The 25,544-nt window shown below is 36.0% G+C and overlaps 1 protein-coding gene and 1 pseudogene across 1 annotated transcript in view; one reads left to right on the top strand and one right to left on the bottom strand.

Moving 5' to 3' along the window:
• Positions 1-25,544, top strand: part of RP1 (RP1 axonemal microtubule associated) — a 715,393-nt gene that overhangs the window by 352,628 nt on the left and 337,221 nt on the right. The window contains exon 27 of the mRNA XM_043976222.1: positions 23,629-23,848. Within this exon, the coding sequence (XP_043832157.1) occupies positions 23,629-23,848 (220 nt within the window). The remainder of the gene's footprint in view (positions 1-23,628; positions 23,849-25,544) is intronic.
• LOC122736974 lies at positions 17,335-22,089 on the bottom strand (annotated as a pseudogene).

Below are 25,544 nucleotides of genomic sequence, written 5' to 3' on the forward strand. Positions count from 1 at the left end.
AGGAAATAGGCTGGACAAAAGAATAAAGAGAAAAAAATGCTGACCCTAGAAAGATTCTATGGTGACAAGAAAGATAAAAATATACCCTCAGAAGAAGATAAAAAAGTCAAAACTCCTACATCCAAAGTTTCCAAGAAAAATATGAATTGGTCTCAGGCCATAGAAGGGCTCAAAAGGACTTTGAAAATAAAGTAAGAGAGGTAGAGAAAAAAATGGAAAGAGAAATGAGAGTGATGCAAAAAAATCGTGGGGAAAAAAAGTCAACAACTTGAAGGGCCAAGTTGGACAAGTGGAAGAGGAAATACAAAAGCTCTCTGAAGAAAATAATTCATTAAAAATTAGGATTGAGCAAATGGAAGCTAATTGTTTTATGAGAAATCAAGAAACAATAAGGCAAAACCAAAAGAATGAAACAATAGAAGGCAATTTGAAATATCTCTGACCTGGAAAATAGATCCAGGAGAGATAATTTGAAAATTATTGGACAGTCTGAAAGCCATGATAAAAAAGAGGCTAGATATCATCTTCCAAGAAATTGTCAGAGAAAACTGCCTGGTATTCTAGAAGCCGAAGGTAAAATAGAAATTGAAAGAATCCACTGATCACCTCCTGAAAGAGATTCCAAAATGAAAACTTCCATTAATATTATAACCAAATTCCAGATCTCCCAGGTCAAAAAGAAAATATTGCAAGCAGCCAGAAAGAAACAATTCAAGTATTTTGAAGCCACAGTCAGGATAACACAAGACATAGCAGCTTCTACATTAAAGCATCAGAGGGCTTGGAATATGGTATTCAGGAGGGAAAAGGAACTGGGATTAAAACCAAGAATCAACTACCTAGCAAACCTGAATATAATCCTTCAGGGGGAAAATGGGAATTCAATGAAAGAGAGGATTTTAAGTCATTCTTGATGAAAAGACCTGAGCTGAATAGAAAATTTGGCTTTCAAATACAAGATCCTAGAGAAGCATAAAAAGGTAAACAGGAAAAAGAAATCATAAGGGATATTAAAAGGTTAAACTTTTTACATTCCTACATGGGAAGATTATACATGTAACTCATAAGAACTTTCTCACTATTAGGGAAGTTGGTTAGAGAATATTTAGACAGAGGGCACAGATGTGATTTGAATATGAAGGGATGATATTGTGAGAAAATAATGGGATTTGGCAGATACTGAAAGGCCCACCTGGAGATTAATCTAAACTTATTGAATTAAATGAAAGTGATTGAATTTGCTGATTAGCCTACTTCAAGTTAATTAGGTTGTAACCACAACTGGCTTGCCCTTAAGAATGTATTGTGCTGGGGCACCTAGGTGGCACAGTAGATGGAGCACAGGCGCTGGAGTAAGGAGGACCTGAGTTCGAATCTGGCCTCAGACACTTGACACTTACTAGCTGTGTGACCTTGGGCAAGTCACTTAACCTCAATTGCCTCACTAAAAAAAAAAGTTATTTGAAGAAGGTATTGTTCTCAGAAGCTAAGGACTTTGAACTCAACTTGAGACCACCTTCAAGACCAGTGAACAAATGAATTTGGATGATGCTAAACAATCAGCTTGAAGCAGTGTGTAAAGACCACCTATGCTCTGAACCTATAAAATGCTTCCACACTCAGTTTGCTACTGAAGACTTGTGCATCTCATGGCCTCCTCATCACACTGGTTTCCATTATGTTAATGCAATAAAACTTCATGGATACACCATCACAGCAAACATTTACCTTTAATAGATTATATGATTGTAAGAAGAATAGACAGAGAGTATGTGAGAGTGATGAAGGCAATGGGTGGCATAGAGTGCTAGACTGATCATAGATTGATGCTTGTCTTTTGTATTTATTTTGTTTATTTATTGTATTCATTCATTTATTCTTTCTTTTTTATCTGTTTATCTATTTTTTTATTTATTTAAGGTTTTGGGTAACAAGTTCTATCCCTCTCTCATTCCCTCCCTCCCTCCCCTCCTCCTTCCTTGAAGCAGAATCCAACCAGATAAAGGTTGTACATGTGCAATTTTGTACCACATTAGCATATTAGTCATTTTATACAAAAAGATTCAAGTAAAAAAAGAAGAAAGCACAAAACAACATGCTTCACTATGTGCTCAATCAACATCAGTTCTTTCTCTAAAGGTGGATAGTATGTTTCATCATTAGTCCTTTGGGGTTGTCTTAGATCATTGTATTGCTGAGAGTAGTTGTCATTCACAATTGCTCAAAGAACAATAATGCTGTCACTGTGCACAATGTTCTCCTGGTTCTTCTCACTTCACTATACCTTAGTTCACATGTCTTTACAGGTTTCTCTGAAATCATCCTGCTTGTCATATCTTATAGCACAATAATATTCCATTACAATCATATACCACAGCTTGTTTAGTCATTCCCCAATTGATGGGCATTCTTTTGCTTTCCAAATCTTAGGCACCACAAAGAGTTGCTATGAATATTTTTTGTACATTTTTTTCCCTTTTCTCTTTTTCACAATTACAATTGTTAACTGTTTTCCTCCATCCTATTCCCTTCTTGATGACATATACTCTATTATCTATTTTCTTTCACCTGATCCCTCTTCAAAATGGATTTGCTGCTGACTGCCCTCTCCCTCAATCTGTGCTCCCTTCTTTCACCCCTCCCTCCTTATCCCCTTCCCTTCCTACTTTCCTGCAGGGCTAGATGGATTACTTTACCCATCTGAATGTGTATGTTAATTCTTCCTTGAGCCAACTCTGATGAGATAAAGGTCATCAAGCCAATTCTTTTTTTTTTTTTTTTTGCAGGGCAGTGGGGGTTAAGTGACTTGCCCAGGGTCACACAGCTAGTAAGTGTCACGTGTCTGAGGCTAGATTTGAACTCAGGTACTCCTGAATCCGGGGCCGGTGCTTTATCCACTGTGCCACCTAGCTGCCCCTATCAAGCCAATTCTGATGAGTGTAAGGTTCATTCACTGCCCTGCTTCTCCCCCATCTCTCCCTCTGCTCCATAAGCCCTTTCCTGTTTCTTTTATGTGGTATTTCACCCAATTCTACCTCTCACCTTCCCCTCTACTAGTGCAATCATCTCACCCCTCAATTTTACCTTAAAGATGTCATCATGGAGCAGCTAGGTGACAAATAGACAAAGCACTCGCCCTGGACCCAGGAGGACCCAAGCCCAAATCTGGCTCCAATCACAGGACACTCACCCACTCCTTGAACCTGGGCATGTCACCCAACTCTGACCACCCCACAGGAAAAAAAAGATAAAAAAATAAATGCTTTGGGGGCAGCTAGGTGGTGTAGTGGATAAAGCGCCAGCCCTGAATTCAAGAGGACCTGAGTTTAGGTGTAACCCCAGACACTTGACACTTACTAGCTGTGTGACCCTGGGCAAGTCATTTAACCCTCATTGCCCCACAAAAATAAAAAATTAAAAAATGCTTTACAGATATTATCCCTTTACAATAAATTCCCACCTGTTCCCTCTGCCTAAATTTCTTCCTATCATCTGCCCTAATACTGAGAAATTTCTTACGAGTTAGATGTATCATCTTCCCATGTAGGAATATAAGCAGTTTAACCTTTGAACATCCCTCTTGATTTCTTTTTCTTGTTTACCTTTTTATGCTTCTCCAGGGTCTTGTATGTGAAAGTCAAATTTTCTATTCAGTTCAGGTCTTTTCATCACAAATACCTGAAAGTCCTCTTTTTCATTGAAGTCTCATTTTTCCCCCTGAAAGATTATACTCAGTTTTTCTGGATGGGTAATTTTTTATTGTAAACCCAATTCCTTTGTCTTCTGGAATATCATATTCCATGCCCTCTAATCCTTTAATGTAGAAGCTGCTAGATCTTGTGTTATTCAGACTGTGGCTCCACAGTAATTTAATTGTTTCTTTCTGGCTGCTTGCAATATTTTCTTTTTGACCTGGGAGCTCTGGAATTTGGCTGTAATATTCCTGGGTGTTTTCATTTTGGGATCTCTTTCAGGAGGTGATTGGTGGATACTTTCAATTTTTATTTTGCCTTCTGCTTCTAGAATATCAGGGAAATTTTCCCTGACAATTTCCGGGAAAATGATGTCTAAGCTTTTTCCTTGATCATGGTTTTCAGGTATGCCAATAATTTTCAAATTATCTCTCCTGGATCTATTTTCTAGGTCAGGTGTCTTTCCAAGGAGATATTTCCCATTGCCCATAAAGTCATTTTCTTCTATTTGCTTAATCCTAATTTTTAAGCAATGATTTTCTTCAGAGAGCTTTTGTACCTCCTTTTCCATTTATCTGATTTGACTTTTCAAGTTGTTGACTTTTTTTGATGACCCTTCTTTATCACTCTCTTTTCTCTTTCCATCTTTTCCTGTACCTCTCTTACTTTATCTTCAAAGTCCATTTTGAGCACTTCTATGGCCTGAAACCAATTCATATTTTTCTTGGAAGCTTTGGATGTAGGAACCCTGATATTGCTATCTTCTTCTGAGGGTTTACCTCAATCTTTCTTGTCACTAAAGAAACTTTCTATGGTCTGCATCTTTCTCTGTCTGCTCATCTTGCCATATTTTACTTGACTTTTTCCTCCTTCTTAAAGTGGGACACTGCTTCCAGGATGTACTATCCAATGCTTCAGGGGCCTAAGTTGCCATGATTTAAGGGGGCCAGGTTCTTCACTCACCTGGCCTATTCTCTGTTCTGTAGATAACCCCAGGCCAGCTTGCTAATTAACCAGGCAGCAAAGCTTTGTGTGCTGTGGTTGTTAGCTCCAATAAGCCTTCACCCCTCTCCCACTTGGGCCATTGCTACTCAAGCCTGCTTCCTTATTCCCAGAAGGGGTGAAACACCCAAGTTCTGCCTCAGCACCAGGAGTGATCCCTATAACCTCCCCCCAGCCAACCACTCAGCCCTCTCACCAGACCATGAGCTTAGTTCTAGATGACACTGGTGCTGCAGTTGATTCAGAGGCTCCAGGGGTCTCTTCTCTTGGTCTGCCTGCTTGGGACTGGATCTGTGTCAGCGTTTCCTCAGCTCTACTCCCTCCCCAGCATAGAACCCCCCTCCTTCTGACTTTCTAAGTCATCTTTGGCTGGACAATGATCTGAGCCCATTCTTTTGTGGGTTCTGCTGCTCCAGGAATTGTCCTACGGCATTATTTGCAGGTTTTTTTTGGGTGATTGTGTCATGAGTTCCAAGAGCTTACTGCTTTTCCTCTGCCATCTTGGCTCCACCCTGGAAATCCCCTATGCTTGTCAAGCTAAATATTCACATATCAGAAGCCTTAAAGTCAACAGATTAGATTACTTCTCTAAGGAGGAACAGTTCTTTGCTAACTTGGAGGAAAAGCCAAGTGAATAAATGGTAGGCAACAGTGGAACAGAAAAAGAATGAGCAGTTTTCAGAGATTTGGTCTATAGTGCCACATTTACTCATCTGGGCCAGAATACTTGCAAACATGAAGACTGGTTTGATAAAAATGATGGGGAAATTCAGAAGCTGCCAAATGAAAAATGAGAACTCCACAGGGTTTACCAGCAGGATAATTCATCCATCTCTAAGAAAGCAGCATTTAATTTTATCAAAAGTAAAGTATAAGTGAAGCTTAGAGAAATTCATGATTCCTGGCCCAGTAAGAAGGCTAATGAAATTCAGTTTTATACTCTGATAGTAACAATCTAAAGCACTTATATGATACTTCAAAGGCTATTAATGGGTCAAAATCTTATGGTGTTTCTCAAGCTGATGGATCTACCTTGATTAGTGATAAAGACATAATCCTGGAGAGATGGGATGATCACTTCCATATTTTTGTCAACAGACCATAATAAATTAATGTTGAAACCGTATACCTCAGTTTGAAAGTCAGTCCCTCTCTAGCTGAATTTCCAACTCAAAAAGATGTTTCAAATGCCATTAGGCTTCTTCTGTTTTGAAAGCACCTGATGCTGATTCTATTTCAGATATTATTTACAAAGCAGGGGGTCCACTGCTCATATAAAATCTGATGTAAATTTTCTGAGCTATATGGAAAGGGAATTTTATGACCAAGAAAAGTCCATAAGGGTAAATCAAATAGATTTTCCTGTGACAATCACAGGGTAGGGGCGGGGGAGTCTCTCTCTTAGTAATTGCTGGTAAGATTCTTGCCAGAGTCGTCTTTAATAGGCTCATTGATCCTTCACCTGGAAGATGGTCATCCTCCTAAGAGCCAGTACGACTTCAGAGAAGCCTGAGGAATGACTGACAACTCTACAAAAATATCAGGAACAGCACAGAGGTCCATACATAATGTTCATTGACCTGATTAAGGAATTTGATGCTGTCAGTTGTGAAGGATTATGGAAAAATAGGTCAAAATTCGGTTGCCTGGAGAAGTTCATCAATATTGTATATCAGTTTCATGATAGCATGGTTGCACAGGTTCTGGATAATGGACGATACTCTCATACTTTCCCAGCCACCAATGGAGTGAAGCAAGGCTGTGCGCTTGCTCCCATGATATTTAGCATGATGATTTCAGCAGATACCTTCAATTAGGACAAAAACACTATCAAGATCAACTACTGCACTGATAGAAAATTATGTTAACTTGAAAAGACTGCAAGCCAAGATACAAGTGGAGGGAGAGTTCCTGTGTGATTTGGGGGGGTGGCGTTGTTTGCAGATGTTTATATACTCAATACAGCCTCTGAAACTGAAATGTAACAAAATATGGATTGGTTCTCTGCTGCTTGTGCTAATTTTGGCCTAGCAATGAACACCAAGAAAACACAAGTGCTCCACCAACCAGCACCACACCAAACATACATGGAACCATTGGTTACAACAGATGAAAAAAAATTGACTTTGCTGCAGATAAATTTACTTACCTCAACAGTATAATTTCCAGGAATGTACACAAGATTATGAGGTTGACACATGCATTTCCCGAGCTAGCTCAGTGTTTGGGAGACTCTGAAGGAAAGTATGTGAGAGAAGTATTAGGCTGCCTACCAAACTGAAGGTCTATAGAGCTATTGTACTGACCTCATTTCTGTATGCCTATGAAACCTGGACAGTATACCAGCACTATGTCAGGAAACTAAATCACTTCCATTTGAATTTTCTTAGGAAGATTCTGAAAATCACCTGGCAGAAGGTACCAGCCACTGAGGTCTTTCTTGATCTAAATTGCAAAGCATTCAAACTCTGTTGCAGAGAGCACTACTTCAATGGGCTGTCCATGCTATTCAAATATCAAAGATACATTTGCTTAAAAGACTATTTTACAGAGAACTTATACAAGGCATGCACTCACACAGTGGTCAGAAGTGATACAAGAATACTCTCAAGGTCTCTCTGAAAAACTTTGTAATTGACCATGTGACGTGAGAGACACTGGCAAAGGACTGCCCATCATGGCATACCTGCTTCAAACAAGGCATTTTACTCTACGAGTGAAGCCAGAATTGCATTTGCTCAAAAGAAATGTGAGATGCACAAATTTTGAGACATCTTCACTCCAAATGTTTATGTGAACTATTTGTGCCAGAACTGTGGTACAGCCTTCCAGACTCATATTGATCTGATCAGCCATAGTCAGACACACTATACCTTGACTTCAACATAGTCCTCTCTGAGAATGAAGCACAACAACATTTCCTATGAGATTTCAAACTTATTTATGTATTCTTTGTCTTTTTTCCTCTTCATCAGAACTTAGCAAAGAGCTTTGGAATAGTAAATATTTAATAGATATTCATTGTATTGAATTGAAAATTTTTGTATAGATTACTACATATACCAATATAACAAAAATGTGGTGAAACCAAAGATATATTAACTAATATCCCATAAAAGTGCAACTCATTTTAAGTGTTTATGTTCTCAAAATGGTTTCTTTTGTAGGTAAGTACTATTGCTTTTTAAGTTACACATGCCAACAAAAATAAAACATCTACAGATACATATTTCAACCATATATATTTGAAAGATAATATCCTTTAGTATAGAATGAACATGATCTTCCTTAACATTACTATCTACCAGAGAAAATCTAGTTGAAATCATATTTCCTGTAGCTATAAAACACTAATGCAGTTATTCTCTTAACATAAAATACCATCCTGACTAATGAATTGGATCTATGCCCATTGCTAGACTTAAACTTCATAAAAGCTGGACCATTTCTTATCTAAATTTTATATGTTCTTCAGGACTTAGGAGAGTACACTGCACTGCATGTAATGGGTGTTTAATGAATGTTTCTTGAATAAATTAATCTCCTTTCCTTTGTTCTATGGGGTTGCTTCAGATTAGAATATTTTTACTTTATGGAAAGCATGGTAAAAGAGCATGAGCTAAATATAAACATATTATCTCAACACTTTAGTATCTTTATTATCACAGTGGCTTATGTAGCCACAATCCATTATCCCACATCCTTGATACAAAGTCAGTTTACCTCCTCTTCCACTTTTATGTTACCTGATTGAGAACTTTCATTACCTTATATGTGTCATGATTGGAAATAAGATATAGCCTATTTCTGTACACTAAATATCTCTCTTCTGTCCTTTGGTTCAATGACAAATTGATCTTTTAAAGATCACAGAATCATAACCTGGTTTGCCATTTCAAATAGGATCCTAAGTTTTAAGTATGTTGAGCACAGTGTAGGGACATCTAGAGGATTTCATCATTAAGAGCCAATATCTTTTGAGCTGTGTACTGGACATCTGCCATGACAGTGACCAACTTTTTTTTTTAGTATTTCTCTGTTTTTATTTGACTAGATATTGATACTGCAAGGATTATCAATCAGAGTTGTCTGTTTTTGCATTTATAATTGGTTTATTTAAGGGACTTCCCTCCCTCTATTTGGCTATGACTAAAGTGTATTCCATGGAGCATGTCTGGAGCTGGGTCTTTTCCAAATAATACATTTGTTCTAGTCCTTTCTGTTGGATCATGTATTCTGGCTCAATTCCCAAAATCCTGGGACTTTGGGATGACACAGCACACTGTAGGTGATCCCTTGGTCTCCTGTACTATGAATGGAAAACATGTAGAGCTGTGTCAAAGTTGAATCAAGGAAGATAGGCCATGGAGCCAAGAAGTGCTAAATCAGTAGACTTTAAAAAGATTGAATCTGTCTTTTGAAACTCTCCCTGTCTATGGAATGTGTGGCAAGTAACTGCCTCTAGAATATCCTGTGAAAGGTAGGACTCCTTGAACACCATTCCTCACCCTGGTAGATAGGGCCATGTGGCATTGGGCACTTACTTTCCTGTGAAGTTTTGCTTTGTATTTCTTTGCCTAAACCTGGATAATAGAACAGCAATCCAATCTAAGAAACCTTATGAGATTGGTTGGTTCAGAGTTCCTATTTTGGTCAGAGTTGATTGGTAGCAAGCAGAAAGTTTTACAACTATAGTGCTCTCAGAGAAGATGACCAATATCTCTTTCCGTTTGTGTTTGTGTGTGTATACACATACAAATACACAATTTTGCAGTTACCACATATATTGCTCTTGTTTCTCTTTAGTTTACATTTTACTAGTTTACATACATTTTCCTGTGCTTCTCTGAAATCTTCATGTTCAAAATTTCTTATACTGCAGTCATATTCCATTATATTCATCCATACTAATTTCCTTAGCCATTCTTCATTTAATGGGCATCTACTTATTTTCAGTTCTTGCTATTACAACACAATACTCCTTTAAATATATTGGCATATGCCTTTTTTTTTAGATATCATCTCATCATAGCCAATTCACACTTCTGCCCTCTATGTATCCTCCTTTTCACTGCTCTAATAATGATAAAGTTTTTAGGAGTTTCAAATATCATCTTCCCATGTAGCAATATAAATAGTTTAACCTTATAGAATCCCTTATAATTTCTCTTTCCTGTTTCCCTTTTTATGCTTCTCTTGGATCTTGTATTTGAATGTCAAATTTTCTATTCAGCTCTGATATTTTCATCAAGAATGCTTGAAAATCCTCTATTCATTAAATATCCATTTCCCCCTGATGGATTATATTCAATTTTGCTGGCTAGGTGATATTGGGTTATTATCCTATCTCCTTCACCCTCCAGAATATCATATTCTAAGCCTTCCAATCTTTTAATGTAGAAGCAGCCAAATGGAGACTGTGACTCCATGGTATTTGGATTGTGCATCTTCTGTAATTTAGCTATAATATTTCAGGCTGTTTTCATTTAGGGATCTCTTTCAGGAGGTGATTGGTAGATTCTTCCAGTTTCTGTTTTACCCTCTGGTTCTAGGATACAAGGACAGTTTTCCTTGATAATTTCTTGAAATATGACATCTCAACTGTTTCTTGATTGTAGTTTGTTGGTGGTCCAATAATTATTAAATTATTTCTCCTCAATCTATTTTCCAAGTCAGTTATTTTTCCAATGAGATATTTCACATTTTCTTCTATTTTTTCTTCTTTTGATTTTGTTTTATTGTTTCTTGATGTCTCATAAAGTCATTAGCTTTTACTTGCCCAACTTTACTTTTCAAGGAATTCTTTTCTTCAGTGATTTTTTTGTATATCTTTTTCCATTTGGCCAATTCTACTTTTTAAGGACTTCTCTTCAGTGATTATTGTGTCTTTTTACCATTTGACCTATTCTGTTTTTAAGGTGTTATTTTCTTCAGTGTGTGTGTGTGTGTGTGTGTGTGTGTGTGTGTGTGTGCGTGTGTGTGCATATGCCCCTTTACCAAGCTATTGGCTCTTTTTCCATGATTTTCTTGCATCTCTCTTTCTTTCCCCAATTTTTCCTCTGACTCTCTTATTTGATTTTAAAAATCTTTTTTGAGCTATTATAGGACTTTGTTTTGGGACTGAAATCAATTTACATTTTTCTTTGAGACTTTTGATGTAGAAGTTTTGATTTTGTTGTCTTCTGAATTTGTGTTTTGATTTTTCCCTGTCACCATAGTAACTTCTTATGGTCAGGTTTTAAAAAATTGTTTATTAATTTTTCCCAGACTATTTCTTGACTTTTACCTTTATATTAAATTTGGGCTCTGCTTCTGGGGTGTAAGGGACACTGTTCCAAGTTTCAGGCCTTTTTTCCTGCTGTTTTCAGAATTAGTTCTGGAGTTCTGTAAGTTTTCAGTGCTTCCAAGGCAGTATGATCTAAGGAGAGGTATGATAACTGCTCTTCTGGTCTGTGTTCTGGTCTGTGAACTAGAACTCTTTTCCAACCTAGAAGTGTGACCAGAGTTTCTGCTCACCTGCTGCTGCACACTCTAGTGTGATAGTGTTCTTCCTTGCCTTGTTACTATGACCTGGAACCAGGTATGGGCAATGAAATGGAGTTCTACATTCAGTACCATCAAAGGGTCCACCGTAATCTCCTTCTGACCATTTATATGACCCCTTTGCTTTCTTTGGGCTGAAAACTTTGGAAGCTGCTATTGCCAATTCAGTTGCCCCCACCTGCTGCTGGCTTGTCTGGGCATAGCCTTTGCTCTTTTTCACTCCATTGAGAAGTTGTCTTGGGCTGGAAAGTTGTTTCACTCCATCCTTTTGCTGGTTCTACTGCTCCAGAATACATTTTGAAGTGTTATTTTAAAGTTGTTTGGAAAGGAATTTGGGAAAGTTCAGGCAAGTCTCTGTTTTTACTCTGCTATCTTGGCTCTGTCTTGGTGTATTCCTCTCCCCTTTTATATCTCATATCTTTCAGTAATATGCCAAACAGTAGGATCTCTGGGTCAAAGAATATAGATATTTTAGTCATTTTCAAATGATAATTCCAAATTGTTTTTCCATAATGTTGGACCATTTCACAGTTCTAACCATACCGTATTAGTTAGTATGGCTTTCTTTCTAAAACTCTCTAACATTTATTATTTCCATCTTCTATCATCATTGGTAATTTTCAGGGTGTAAAGAAGCTATAGATTATTTTGATTTTTATTTCATTTAGTTTTGTTGATTTGGAACCCTCTTTCACACATTTGTTATTATTATTCTTTTGCAATTCTTCTTTTGAGTACCCTTCATATTCATTGACCACCAATGCATTGGGGGAATGGCTCAGAGTATAACCCCCAATTTTGTTCATCTTCATATGAATAATATGAATCCTAAATTATCATCTCTAATCCCAACAAATTAGAGCCTTTGTGTTATGTTCACCTTGATTGGCACCTGTACTTTTAAAATTTTTATATTGATATCAGAGCCTATAGTTATTATTGCCACTTCTTTTCATATCTTTTGTTTTATTTGAATTATTGTTTATCTTTAAGGCTTTATTTCTTCTTATGTCATAGTTATTCTTTATATCTAGGTATAAAGAAACAAATGCAGCTAGGTCCTAATTAGTGCAAATAACGAATCTCCTAAAATGTTCACCACATGTATTCAAAGTCACACTATTCAAAGTTACAATTATGTAAAATATGGTAATTTGTTCCAGTCCAAATAGAAATATTCATTATAGATTTGACTAATGTGACCACCTCAAGGGCTTCATTATTAGTACTAAGCAATACCTAGCTATAGGCATTTCTCTCATTGTCTTCCTACGTCATATTAAAGTTCTTTTACATTAAATCAGCATGGCCCCCTGCAAATACATTTCTATTTGCCCTCAATATATCTTCTTTGTCACTTTCTAAGAAATCATAATTCTTTTATTTTTAGACTTGGTTCAGAAATTCGAATGTCATTCTTGGACACAGTCTTCTTAACAAATTAATTTCCCTAATTTCCATTGCTCTTTTAAAACTTCAGTCACTAGCAATGATCAAAAGCCCCTATAATTTGCCTTGGATTAAGCATCCTCATCTTCATTCTGGCTAGTTTTATACTATTGCTGTTGATATTCTACCTTCCCAAACCAGAATACCACAGACCATCCCTGAGAAGTACTAAGCCCCTTATATTCAAGCTACCTGAGACCTTTTGTCTTTATCTTCATCCACAATGATTTTCGTCTGTTTCACCAAAGGGTTAGAACTATTTTTATCACTCTTTCTTTTTTTTTGTAGCAACCTTCATGTAGGTTGGTCTCTTTTACATCTAAGAATTTATTAGATTCTCATTGATTTGACCTCCCATTTCGTCTCCTGAAAACTACATTGAAATCAACATTTCCATTGCCTCTGGAAAGGGAGAATCAATGAATTGTATAATTTTTCTAAATATGAATCCAGTGACTTCCTATACCAAAACACCATTCCCAAGCCACCATTTCTCATTATATGTTGTCTTTCCCTATTAGAATGTAAGGTCCTTGAAATAAGACACTATATTCCTTTTTATTTGTATCACCAAACCTTAGCCCATTTCTTGTCACATAGTAAGTGCTTAATACTCTGTCAATCATTCATTCATTTATTCTTGTCTCTAAGATTTTATTTTTTGCCTCAAACTTCACCATCCTTAAGAACTCTGTAGATTCTTTCTGACTAAAAAAATAAGACAAACATCTAATATTTTCTTCATGTCACTACAAATTTCTCATTTTCCTTTATTTGTGTTATGTCAACTCCTCAGTCCCCATTTATTCCTGTTGGTAGCTCTTGAGCTCAGTTCTCATGACAAACTGTTCTGTCAAACTGCCATTTTGCCATACTAGTTAGCCTCAAATGAGACTCAGTCAATAGGCTCCTGAGCAAGGCTTTATATATTTATATACATCTTCCTACCTTTTCTTTTTGTGTGTGTGTGTGTGAGGCAATTGGGGTTAAGTGACTTGCCCAGGGTCACACAGCTAGTAAATGTTAAGTGTCTGAGGCCGGATTTGAACTCAGGTCCTCCTGAATCCAGGGCCGGTGCTCTATCCACTCCACCATCTAGCTGCCCCTCATCTTCCTACCTTTTCTTGTAAGATGATTATATTTTTATGAACTGCTTTTGTTTGCTCCATGCAATCAATTGTAAAGTCATATTGATTCTATCTTTACAACACAACTCTAATCTATTCCCTCCTTGTGAACATTTTCTAACTGGCCTCTCCACTTTTAGTCACTCCATTTTCTGGTCTGTCATTCACACAGCTGCCAAGATAATCTTCCTAATGCACAAGATGATGGGACTGCCTATTCGAAAACTTTCAGTTATCCTCCATTGTCTGTAGAATGAATTTGGAGCCATATTATGAAAGGCTTTAAATCCCAATCTACTTTTCTAGATTTATTTCACATTACTTCTCTTCATTTACTCTGTCTTAAACAATCACAACTTCCACTTATTCCCTGATTTTATTTTGTTATCTTCCACTTCTATGCATGGAAGAAGGTTACCTCCCTTGCTTGAAATGTACTTCCTTCTTATATTTCCTCATTCAAATTCTTCTCTTACTTTAATGCTCATTTCAGGTCCTACTTACTTCATGAAGCCTTTAGTTTCCTCATCTGTAAAATTGGTATACTAGGATCTACTTCCCAAGGTTGTTGTGAGGATCAAATGTGATGTTTGCAAAGAGTTTTGCAAACCCTTAGAGAGCTTACTTGTTTTCTACATTATTCCTATTCCCTTTGCACTCCCTCACCACCCTCTCTTTGAAAAAAACAAAGCAAAGCAAAACAAACCTAAAAACCTGTGTATTTATGATCTCGAAAACAAATTTCCATATTGACTCTGTCCAAAAGTATTTGCCTTTTTTCACTCTTGAGTCCATCAAGAAGTGGATAACATGTTTCATCATGAGTCTCATAAAATCATGGTTGGTCATTGTTCTTAAAACTTTCAAAGGTGTTTGTCTTTATAGTATTGTAAATTAAGTTGTTATCGTGGTTCTGCTCACTTCATTCTGTCTCTTTTCATTCAGATCTTCCCATTTTTTTCTGAAATTTGGTTATTTCTTACAGTACAAATAATATTTGATAAGCTTAATATGCCATAATTTTTTTGGCCATAGCCCAATGGATGGACATCTCTTTATTTTCTAGTTTGTTGCTACTGCATAGAGTTGCTATAAATATTTTCTGTACAAATGGATTCTTTTCCTATTTCTTTGATCTCCTTGGGATATATAGACCAAGTAATGGTATTGCTGGGTCAAAGGAGGCTTTTTTGGCAGAGATCCAAATTGCTTTCCAGAATGGTAGGACCATTTCACAGCTCCACCAAACAGTGCATTAGGGAAAGGGAGAAGGGAGAAGGGAGGAGGGAAGGAAATGAGCATTTATATAACACCTTCTATATGCCAGGTACAATGTTAGGTGCTTTTCCCACATATCTCATTTGATCCTTACAACAATCCTGTGAGGTAGCATTTTGCATTTGAGGAAACTGAGGCAAACAGGGATTAAGTGACTTGTCCAGGATCCCACAATTAGTAATATCTTTGAACTCAGGTCTTTCTGACACCAAGAACAGTACTTCATCCATTGTGCTACTAACTGCCTCTGGTTTTAATGTGCCTATTGTCCTGATATCCCCTTCAATATTTGTCAGTATCCTTATTTGTAATCTTTGCCTATGGGAAGATGAAGCCTTTATTTAATTCACATTCTCTAATTATTAATGCTTTAGAACATTTTTATATGGTCAGTTACTTGGATTTCCTTGAGAACTGTCTGTTCCTCATTAAAGCATCTATCAATTAGGGAATGCGTCATTCTTTTAAATTTGAATGTTTTATATATATTTTGGATATGGGACCTTTATCAGAAACTTTCTGCAATATTTTTCTCTACTTTGCTTTAAAATTTAAATGTGTTGTTTTTGTTTTTGTTTTAAAGTAACTTTTCAATTTTACATAATCAAAAGTATTCATTTTATCTTCTGTGTCCTCTATCTTTTATTTGTTCTTCCCCTTTGCATAGATATCACAGGTAATTTCTTCCTTGACCTTCTAATTTCTTTAGCATGACATATGTCTCTTCAGATTATTTTCAATCCTACAAGCACAATGAGTGGAATGTAAACTTGTTTAAAAAACTAACATCATTTTGAAAACAAACCCTCTACTACTAATAGAAAGGTGTTGAAATTTGGGGGAAAAAGATATTCGTTTTTTTTTTTTTTTTTTTTTTTTGCTGGGCAATTGGGGTTAAGTGACTTGCCCAGGGTCACACAGCTAGTAAGTGTTAAGTGTCTGAGGCCGGATTTGAACTCAGGTCCTCCTGAATCCACAGCCGGTGCTCTATCCACTGTACCATCTAGCTGCCCCAAAAGATATTCTTTTTAAGGTATAAGAATATGACCATCTCAAAATCAAGCTAGTCAAATGAATACACAATTTATCTTTAGTTTTCTAAAACAGATATTATTACCAAAACTAATCTGTTTCAGTGCTGGGTGGAACAGAGCAATCAGTGCATATACAGATAATATATTTATACCTTCTCCTGGAACATTCTTCAAATACAGAAATACTACTCTTTGACTTCCTTATCAATTTCTCCTTCAAAACCTGTTATGCAAATATACAATAGAATACAGATTGTTCCAAAAGTTTTGGCACAATTATAAGCAATAATAGTTTAAAACTACACTAAGCCTTTCAGGAACGCCTTGTCTATACTAATTCTACCATCTTCAACTATTGGGATCCCTCCTGATCCAATTTAAATGCCACCTTTTATACTATACCTTTCATGATCCCACAGTAAGAAACGATTTTTTCTTTTTGTAAAATTCTCATAATATTTTGCATTTGCCTCCTTTATGGACTTACCATATTCTATTTAGTATTGTAGTTATCTGTGTATCTTTTTCCCCCCTCTCTATTTGAGGATAACATCTTGAAACAGGGACAGAATCTTATTCATCTTTGAATTCTTTTTTTTTTTTTAATTTTTTTTTAGTGAGGCAATTGGGGTTAAGTGACTTGCCCAGGGTCACACAACTAGTAAGTGTTAAGTGTCTGAGGCCGAATTTGAACTCAGGTACTCCTGACTCCAAGGCCGGTGCTCTATCTACTGCGCCACCTAGCTGCCCCATCTTTGAATTCTAACATGTTTCTTCAGAGTCAATATTTAATATTTTTTATTTGAGTTGACTAAGTATCTATAAGAAATTGTATTGTCAAAGTTACAAAACTTTGCAGAATTTGTATTGGTAAATGAATAATTTGGCTTAGAGAAATCTTCAATTTTGATAATTTTACCAATTAGTTTTATTTGATTGGTAAGCTAAAACATTTTAAATATTTTTATTCTCTTCCTTTAGAAGTATAGACATTTCACATTATTATTACTATTATCAACTATGCCCAATGAGATTAGCAGTCTTTTTTAGACCAAAGTCCTTTAAACCTACATAGTGGTGATAGGAGGAGGAGGGAAGGAGCTGGGGGAAATAAATAGGAGGAACAGAAGGATCAGCATCCAGACACCCCCTTATAAAGGTGAACTTATGAGAAGAGCTGGGAGGATTGAGGTACAGTTCATGGGCCTCTTAAACACCCTTGGGGTTCCTCAGCCACTGAGAGAAATTCCTGTAAGCCTTGTTCAAATGCGCCAGGAAGATAAAGGTGAGGACAGTATTAGGGCCAAGATGGGCATAGTAAATGGTGAATCCCTTCCAGAGTCTGAAGAGTCCTTCATGTTGAATGACCTTCCTCAGCATATCCCATCCATTCTTTTTTTTTTTTAGTGAGGCAATTGGGGTTAAGTGACTTTCCCAGGGTCACACAGCCAGTAAGTGTTAAGTGTCTGAGGCCAGCTTTGAACTCAGGTCCTCCTGAATCCAGGGCTGGTGCTCCATCCACTGCACCACCTAGCTGCCCTTATCCCATCCATTCTTATACTCTGGCTTCCCATTAATCATCCACATGTTCAGGATCCTCGTTTTAGCAATGTCCACAGGCATAGAGGCTGTTGTGGTGACCATCCCACTAATCATGCTGGCACAGAAATCACAGAAGATGTTATCAGAGAAGCAACCTGAAACTGAGAGAAGCTGTTTAGGTTGTGAATAGGTAGAAAGCTGGGTACCATCAACAACAATTGCTCTAGCCACAGTAGGGATACAACCCTTCCAAACGGTTTTAACCCCCTTTTCCCGGGCAAGCCTCAAGAATGCACAACAACATTCTTGTAGCTTTTGCACTCTTTCAAAGGCAACCAACCATCAGATATTATACAGATCAGGACAACCACAAAAGGTGTCCCCATAAGGGCTCCCATGGCACATGCTGTCATACCAATCACAGCCTTCATGACGAAGTTAAGGGGTTTCCCATCTGCCTTGGGCACTCAAAGAGAACCGTGAAAATGCTAATATGAGTTGTGTAGGTGGCCTTGTGGAGGAACCCAGCAGAGCACCCAGTATAGATGCCACAAACCCTGTTAGCCCTTAGGATACTGATGAGGGCATGGAAGATAGTATTTTATTCCGGGATCTTGGCCCCTTGCCTACTCTGCTTCATTCAGTTCTTCACAAAGTCTAGAGACTGCACAAAACGAGTGGCCCCCATCCCAACCAGGCCCAAGCCTCAAGAGCACACCCCCTTCCATGTCAGACAATGAATTTCAAAGTTCTTTTTTAAAAAATTTTCTTCCCTGTTTAGAATTTTATTTTCCAAATTACATGTAAAAACAAATTTTGACATAATTTTTAAAAAACTTTGTGTTCCAACTTCTCGTCCTCCCTCCTTCCCCACCCCTCACCCCCAAGGACTCACTCAATTCAATATAAGTTTTACAACAGTGGTCATGAAAAACATCTCCATAGTAGCCAGGTTGTGAAAGAAAATAGACAAAAACAAAACTTCAGATTAAGGAACTGTCAAAAAAAAAAAAGCTTCAATCTGTTTTCAGATACCATCAGTTCTTTCTCTGTAGATGGGTTGCGATTTTCATAAGTCCTTCAGATTTATATTGGTTCATTGCATTGCTGAAAATAACCATGTCCTTCACAGCAGATCATCTTACACTATTGCTGGGATTGTGTATACAGTACATTTCATTCTGTTTCAGTTCATGTAGGTCTTTCCAGGTTTTTCTGATAGCATCCTTTTCATCATAACTTTTATATAATACCTTAAACTTGACAAAGAATTTTCTTCATAATAGCCCAGCAAAGTAAGTACCATACATTTTCAAAGTTCTTAAGAGATACGTTGAGAGTGTCCTTGTATTGCCTTTTCTCAACACCATGAGATCACTTGCTCTGTGTGAATTCTCCAGAAAATAGTCTGTTAGGCAAACATATGTTTGGTATTCAAAAATTTTAGGCAGCCCATTGGAGTTCTGCTCCCTGCAGTAGAGTTTGAATGCTTGGCAGTTTAGTTCAATAGAGGACCTCAGTGTTTGGTAACTTAACCTGCCAGGTGATCTTCAGAATCTTCCTAAGACAATTCAAATAGCATATTCATGAAAGTTTTGAAATACTTATAGGTATTAACATAGGTGAACATGCAAGTATCTATTTCCATTCTATCAAACATAAATACACTTTGGAGAAAGGCGATTGCCTGTAGCCCTGAGAACCTGACAGTACCCCTTAAATGAATGGTTGTTAATTTGGGAACAAAATGATCCATGCTTTGCCTTATCTATTCTTGCCATGGTCTTCATTTTCTAATCATTTCTAATTCCTAGAAAGAGTAGTCTTTGTTCCATCCTTTTCTAATGAAATCTTTTCCATATCAACAACAACATTTATTAAATATCTTTTTACAAATAAAATTGTCCAATGTTTCATTTAAAATAAATAAGTAAATATATTCCTAACAATTTTAGAAACAATGTAGATTTAAGAAGTTTTAGAAGTATTTTTGAGAAAATGAACTACTTTATTTCATATACAAATGAAGGATTCAAATTCATGAGAATCAATCAGTCCAGTGTTAGACAAGATTACTTTCAGAAGGAAGTTCATGCTTCAGAGGGAAAAAAGCCTAACATCTCTTAGGGCCATGATCTCATTAATATGGATACTTTCACAAGTGGGATGGATTGCAATTCATTCATGTTCTCTTATCCTGTGTGATTTTTGTTAATCTTTGTGGTATAGTGGACAGAATGCTGGATTTAGAATTAAAAGACTTGGGTTCAAATGTCAAATTATGCTCCCAAAATGATCTTGGGTAAGTATTTCACTCATCCTCTTTGGTCCTCAGTTCCATCACCTGCAAAATAAGGGGGTTGGATCAGATAACTTCTGAGATCTATTTCATTTTTAAGTCTATGATTCTATGATTATCCAACATTTAACACAAATTCTGGCTCTTTTAATGTTCTAAGCATATGAGTGGAGTAGTCAAGTGGTATCCAAGTGTTATTTTTCATTCTTGCTACATGTTATTTTATAACTGACTTTTTTATAAACCCATTCCATGTAACAGTGATTCCAGGCCAATCCAATCCAATAATAGTTTATTAAAAGCATACTATTTATAATGCATTATTGTGGGGGCTGGATACAAAAAGCCTACTTATATTGATCATAAACTTATTCTTTGCTTTTTGACTAATCCAAAGTTTTGATTTTTCAGACATAGTGGTGTTTTGTCCTTTTCAATGACCAATATTCCTTAGTGTTAAAAAAAAAAATTTGTATGTGAGTGATTTTGTGTTGGGTATTGTTTCCGATCATTCCCAGCACTGGGCCATGTCTTGGGTGTAGTCTAGCTCACTTTCTTCCTTCAATTCAACTTTTCTGTCTTTCTTTTTGATTTTCATATGTCCTATAGGAAAAAGGATTGGGGTATCTATTTACTTGAATTGATGCACATCTGTAATTACATCTGTAATGCTTATCCAAAATATATACAATGATGAATTATCTAAATGGACTTTTGTTGTATGTTTTAGTATAGACAATGCACATTTTTTCCCTGCATTAGTCATGTTGTGAAAGATGAATCAGAACACAAGACAAAAACCTCAAAAAAGAAAAAAAACAACAAAAAAGTAGAAACAGTATGGTTTGATGTATGTTCAGAATCCACAGTTATTTTTTCTGGATGTGGAGAACATTTTCCATTGTGAGTTCTTTGGAACTGTCTTGTATCATTGCACTAAGAAGAGCCAAGTCTATCACAGGTGGTCATCACACAAAGTTGCTGTTACTGTGTATAAAGTTCTCCTGGTTCTGCTCAATTTACTCAGCATCAATCCATTTAAGTCTTTCCAGGTTTTTCTGAAATCTGCCTGTGTATCATTTTTTATAGCACAATAGTATTACATTGCATTCATATACCACAACTTGTTGAGCCATTTCCCAATTGATGGACATTCCCTTGAGACAATGAACATTTTTTTTGGGGGGGGGGTTAAGTGACTTGCCCAGAGTCACACAGCTAGTAAGTGTCAAGTTTCTGAGGCCAGATTTGAACTCAGGTCCTCCTGAATCCAGAGTCGGTGCTTTATCCACTGTGACACCTAGCTACCCCCTTTTTTGTTTTGATTGTGTAGATTGTTAGGGTGATCTTTTCTAAAGATCTTACATCTCACTGATGAGTCCCTTTATCATTTATCACATAGGAACAGGAGCAAGTGGAAACCTTGTCATTGATAGAGAAACTGTCATTTGGATGCTTCATAGGATATCTTCCATAATAATAACATGTCTTAGGTGTTTCTCTTCACTTATTTTTAATAAAGGATTATGTTATAATTATTTTTATAGTTTTATCTATTAAGGGATCTTGTATGATTTTAATATATTAATGGAAGATGGCTTATTAGAGGAAAACATTTAAGGCTAAATTTTGCTCCAACAAATAAATAGTTTTGTTTGTTTTAATCAACAAATAACAAGCACAATTGGATCTTGTATTCATTTATTTGAGCATGAAGATATGGTCTATAGTTGAAAAAAATTCCCAAGGATTCCACCTGTTCTTTTTTTACACATTTTTGACATGGATTCCTTTGCAAAGTAAAAATATGAGGCAGTAGTTATTAGTGTTTTCTCAATTGCCTTTTATTTATAGTTATACCAGAGAGGATTTTTCACCCAATCATTTGCTGTATTTCCCCCTTTTGGACATCTTTTCCACTAAACTCTTGATACTTTCAAAACTGTGCCACCTTCAGCATGAATTTCTTCCATGTGTACTTGTTCTGGTCTGAATGATCTCTTCAACTTCATTTTCTGAAGTACTTTTTCCTCATATAAGACACTGAAAAATGAAGTTTTAGAATCTGAATGTGCTGATTCCTTTGTCAGAAAAGTACAGATGCCAGGAAATAATATAACCATCTGATGACAGTATTCTTTAATAAGATGGAAATGTGCTTTAAATTGATATTCAAGATGTTCAACTTTAATAATTATTTCTTAATTTTTATCTGACTACTGTAGACGGGCTTTTTAGAAAATAATTTTTGAGATTAAAAAAACAAATGGGATTTTTCTGACTCAAGACAATGCAAATGATATTTTAGAGATAGGAACATATAAGTATGGTTCTAGTCAGCTAAATATGGAGATTTAAGATTTAACAGAAAGATATTACTAAGAGAACAAGATCCTAAGTGAAAGATGTTAAAAAACAAAATTGGAAAAAAAGGCAAGATATGATTCTTTTTATATAAGAAAAAAGAGATTATGAATGAATTAAATAGATATTTTGAAAATTATAGCTTTCATAGATATTGAAACAGTTAAAACAACAATTTCCTCAGAGAAGCCAAGAACAGAACATTAGAGTCATAGATAATAGAAAAAGAGATATGACTATCTATTCTAAACTCTAGCATCCCCAAGGAAAACATTCAAAACAAAACACTTAACCTTCCCCCCCCCCCACTCCTCACTCTCCAATGTGGAAAAAAAATCATAGATTAGTAATTTTACTAAATAGATGTATATTCATAGTGTGTTTTTCTTAAGAATTTCTTTTTTCAGATTCATTGCCTAGGATTTAGTATGAGGATATGATAAGAATATTTTCCAATTATATCTTTTTCTATATGTCCTCCAATTTGAGTAACTTCAGTTTAGTTTAGACTTACAATTCCCTGGTAAATTGGAATATCCACAGATGCTTTAGAACTGTTTTATATACCATGGATGGGGGTGAGGGTCAGTTATCAAGCCTGAAGTCAGCAAAAAATACTTGGATTGCCTAAAGACTGTTCAATTAGGAAGCATGAGCAAGCTATGCTACTGAAGCCAGGCAGCAAGAAGAGCCAGATATCACCTTGCTGCAATAATAAGTTCACTCAATGTTTCATTGGAAAAAAAATCACTTGTTTTACTTTGACAAGTTTAATTCTTTGTGTCCAAGTTATACTAATAACAATAATAATAAATACATTTATTTATGTATTTTATTCATTCATTCAGTTATCTATTTATTAATTCATTTATCTATATATTCATTTATTCATTCATCTATCTATTTATTTATTATTTTGCAAAATAATACTGGAGAGAGATCAAAGTGCAATCAAAACAATACCTGGAGATATATCCGTCAGATCTGCCTATTGGCAAAATGTATTTGAGGGTTGTTTCTTTGAGACGAAGATTCCAAGTTCCATATATATATATATATATATATGATATACGATATATGATATATGATGATATATATATATCATATATCATATAACATATTTCACAATACTTCGGTTCTTAAACTCCATGTGAGAAACTGTTGTTAAGTAATGTAGATGTTGGTGTTCAAAATTAAAAATGAGTTTCTGGATTTAAAAAAGCAGTAACAAAGAGAGAATTTTATTTGCAGCTTAAGAGGTAATGATTGTTGGAAGTATAACTTAATTTTTTTTTCAGATTAATCTTAAAGATGTTGGTGAATTATATAAAATACGCATTGGACATGACAACAGTGGAAGGGACCCTAGTTGGTATTTGGAAGAAATTAAACTTGAAGAAATAACCACTGGTGAGGTATTTTCCCTCACGGTTGATTGTTGGATAGCAGAGAATGAAGATGATGGAGATACCTGTAAAGAAATTGCTATCAACAGACCACACAAGACGACCTTGCCATGTATGTATCTGTGAACTCCTTCATGATTTTTATTAAGTAGAAAGGTTAATACACTGAGATTTTAGAAAACTCAGGTTTAAGAGCAACTTTCTTTTAAACATTTGATCATGTGAGTTTAGGCATTATAAATATTATGTCTTAAATTTTAGTATTCCTACTACTTTAGTTTTATTGGACATATTCAACTTTGCACAATTTTATTCCTTTTTAAAATTATATTTTATTTTATTTTATTTTATTTTTTTAGTGAGGCAATTGGGGTTAAGTGACTTGCCCAGGGTCACACAGCTAGTTAAGTATTAAGTGTCTGAGGCCGAATTTGCACTCAGATACTCCTCACTCCAGGACTGGTGCTCTATCCACTGCGCCATCTAACTGCCCCCTTTATTTTATTTTCAAACAAATATCAGCCTTTTTAATATTTATTCCCCACCACCCATATTGGAAAAGCAAGAAAAACAACCCATCTGTAAGAAGCATGTATAATCAAGCAAAATAATATTTCTTATTGGCCATTTAAAAAAATGATAAACATTTTTATTTATGATTTTGAGTTCCAAATTTTATCCCTCCTTCCGATTCATCCTCCCTGACATAGTAAGCAATCAGATATAGGGTATAATTGTGCAATTATGTAAAACATGACCATATTAGTCATTTTGTATAAGAAAACTTGAATAAAAGAAAAAAAAGAAAGAAAAAGGAAAATAGCATGCTTCAGTCTGTGTTCAATCAATATCAATTCTTTCTTTGGAGCTGGATAATATACTTCATCATTAGTCCTTTGGGATTGTCTTGAGTCATTGTATTCCTGAGAATAGTTGACTCATTCACAGTTCTTCATCAAATAATATTGCTTTCTCTGTGCACAACCTTCTCTTGGTTCTGCTCACTTCACTATACATCAGTTCATACAAGTCTTTCCAGTCTTTTTTGACATCATCTTGCTTGTCATTTCTTATGGCACAATACTATTCCATCACCATCATATACCACAGCTTGTTTAGCCATTCCCCAGTTGATGGGCATTCCTTTGATTTCCAATTCTTATCCAACACAAAAAGAGCTGCTATAAATATTTTTGTACAAATAGGTCTTTTTCCTCATTGGCTATGTTTTAAAAAGTCTTAATTTTTACCCTAACACCTCTCAATCAGGAAGTCAACATCATGTTTCATCACAACTCTTTGGGAATTGTGGCTGGTCATTGTGTAGATCAAAGTTCCCAAATATTTTTCCCCTCCCTCCTTTCTTCTTCCTCTCCCACTCCCTCCATATTCTCTCTCTCTATCCCTCCCTCCCTCTCTCTCACCCAAACACCTTTTCACAAATATTTATTCACCCGTGATCAAACTACTCACTCTCCTACTCTGACCACCCCCGCAACTATCCACCCTATTGACAACACAAGAGAAACAAAACGATTTATAATCAGTCAAAACAAATTTCCACATTGGCCATGCCATACATATGGGTACATACATACATATATACATATGTGAGATTTTAAAATTGAATACTAGGGCATTAACCTCCCCTTTTAACCTTTCCCTTATTTATCTCCCAGACTAGTAAGTTAAAGAAGCCTCTGATCTTTAGTTAGAGCTTTTATTGTTTGGAAATTGCAAGGTAATTCCCCTCATACTTCCCTGTAGGGTTAAATAGATTACTCCTCCTAACTGGGTATGAATGTTAT

This window comes from Dromiciops gliroides, chromosome 1, assembly GCF_019393635.1.
Source record: "Dromiciops gliroides isolate mDroGli1 chromosome 1, mDroGli1.pri, whole genome shotgun sequence".
Taxonomy (NCBI): domain Eukaryota; kingdom Metazoa; phylum Chordata; class Mammalia; order Microbiotheria; family Microbiotheriidae; genus Dromiciops; species Dromiciops gliroides.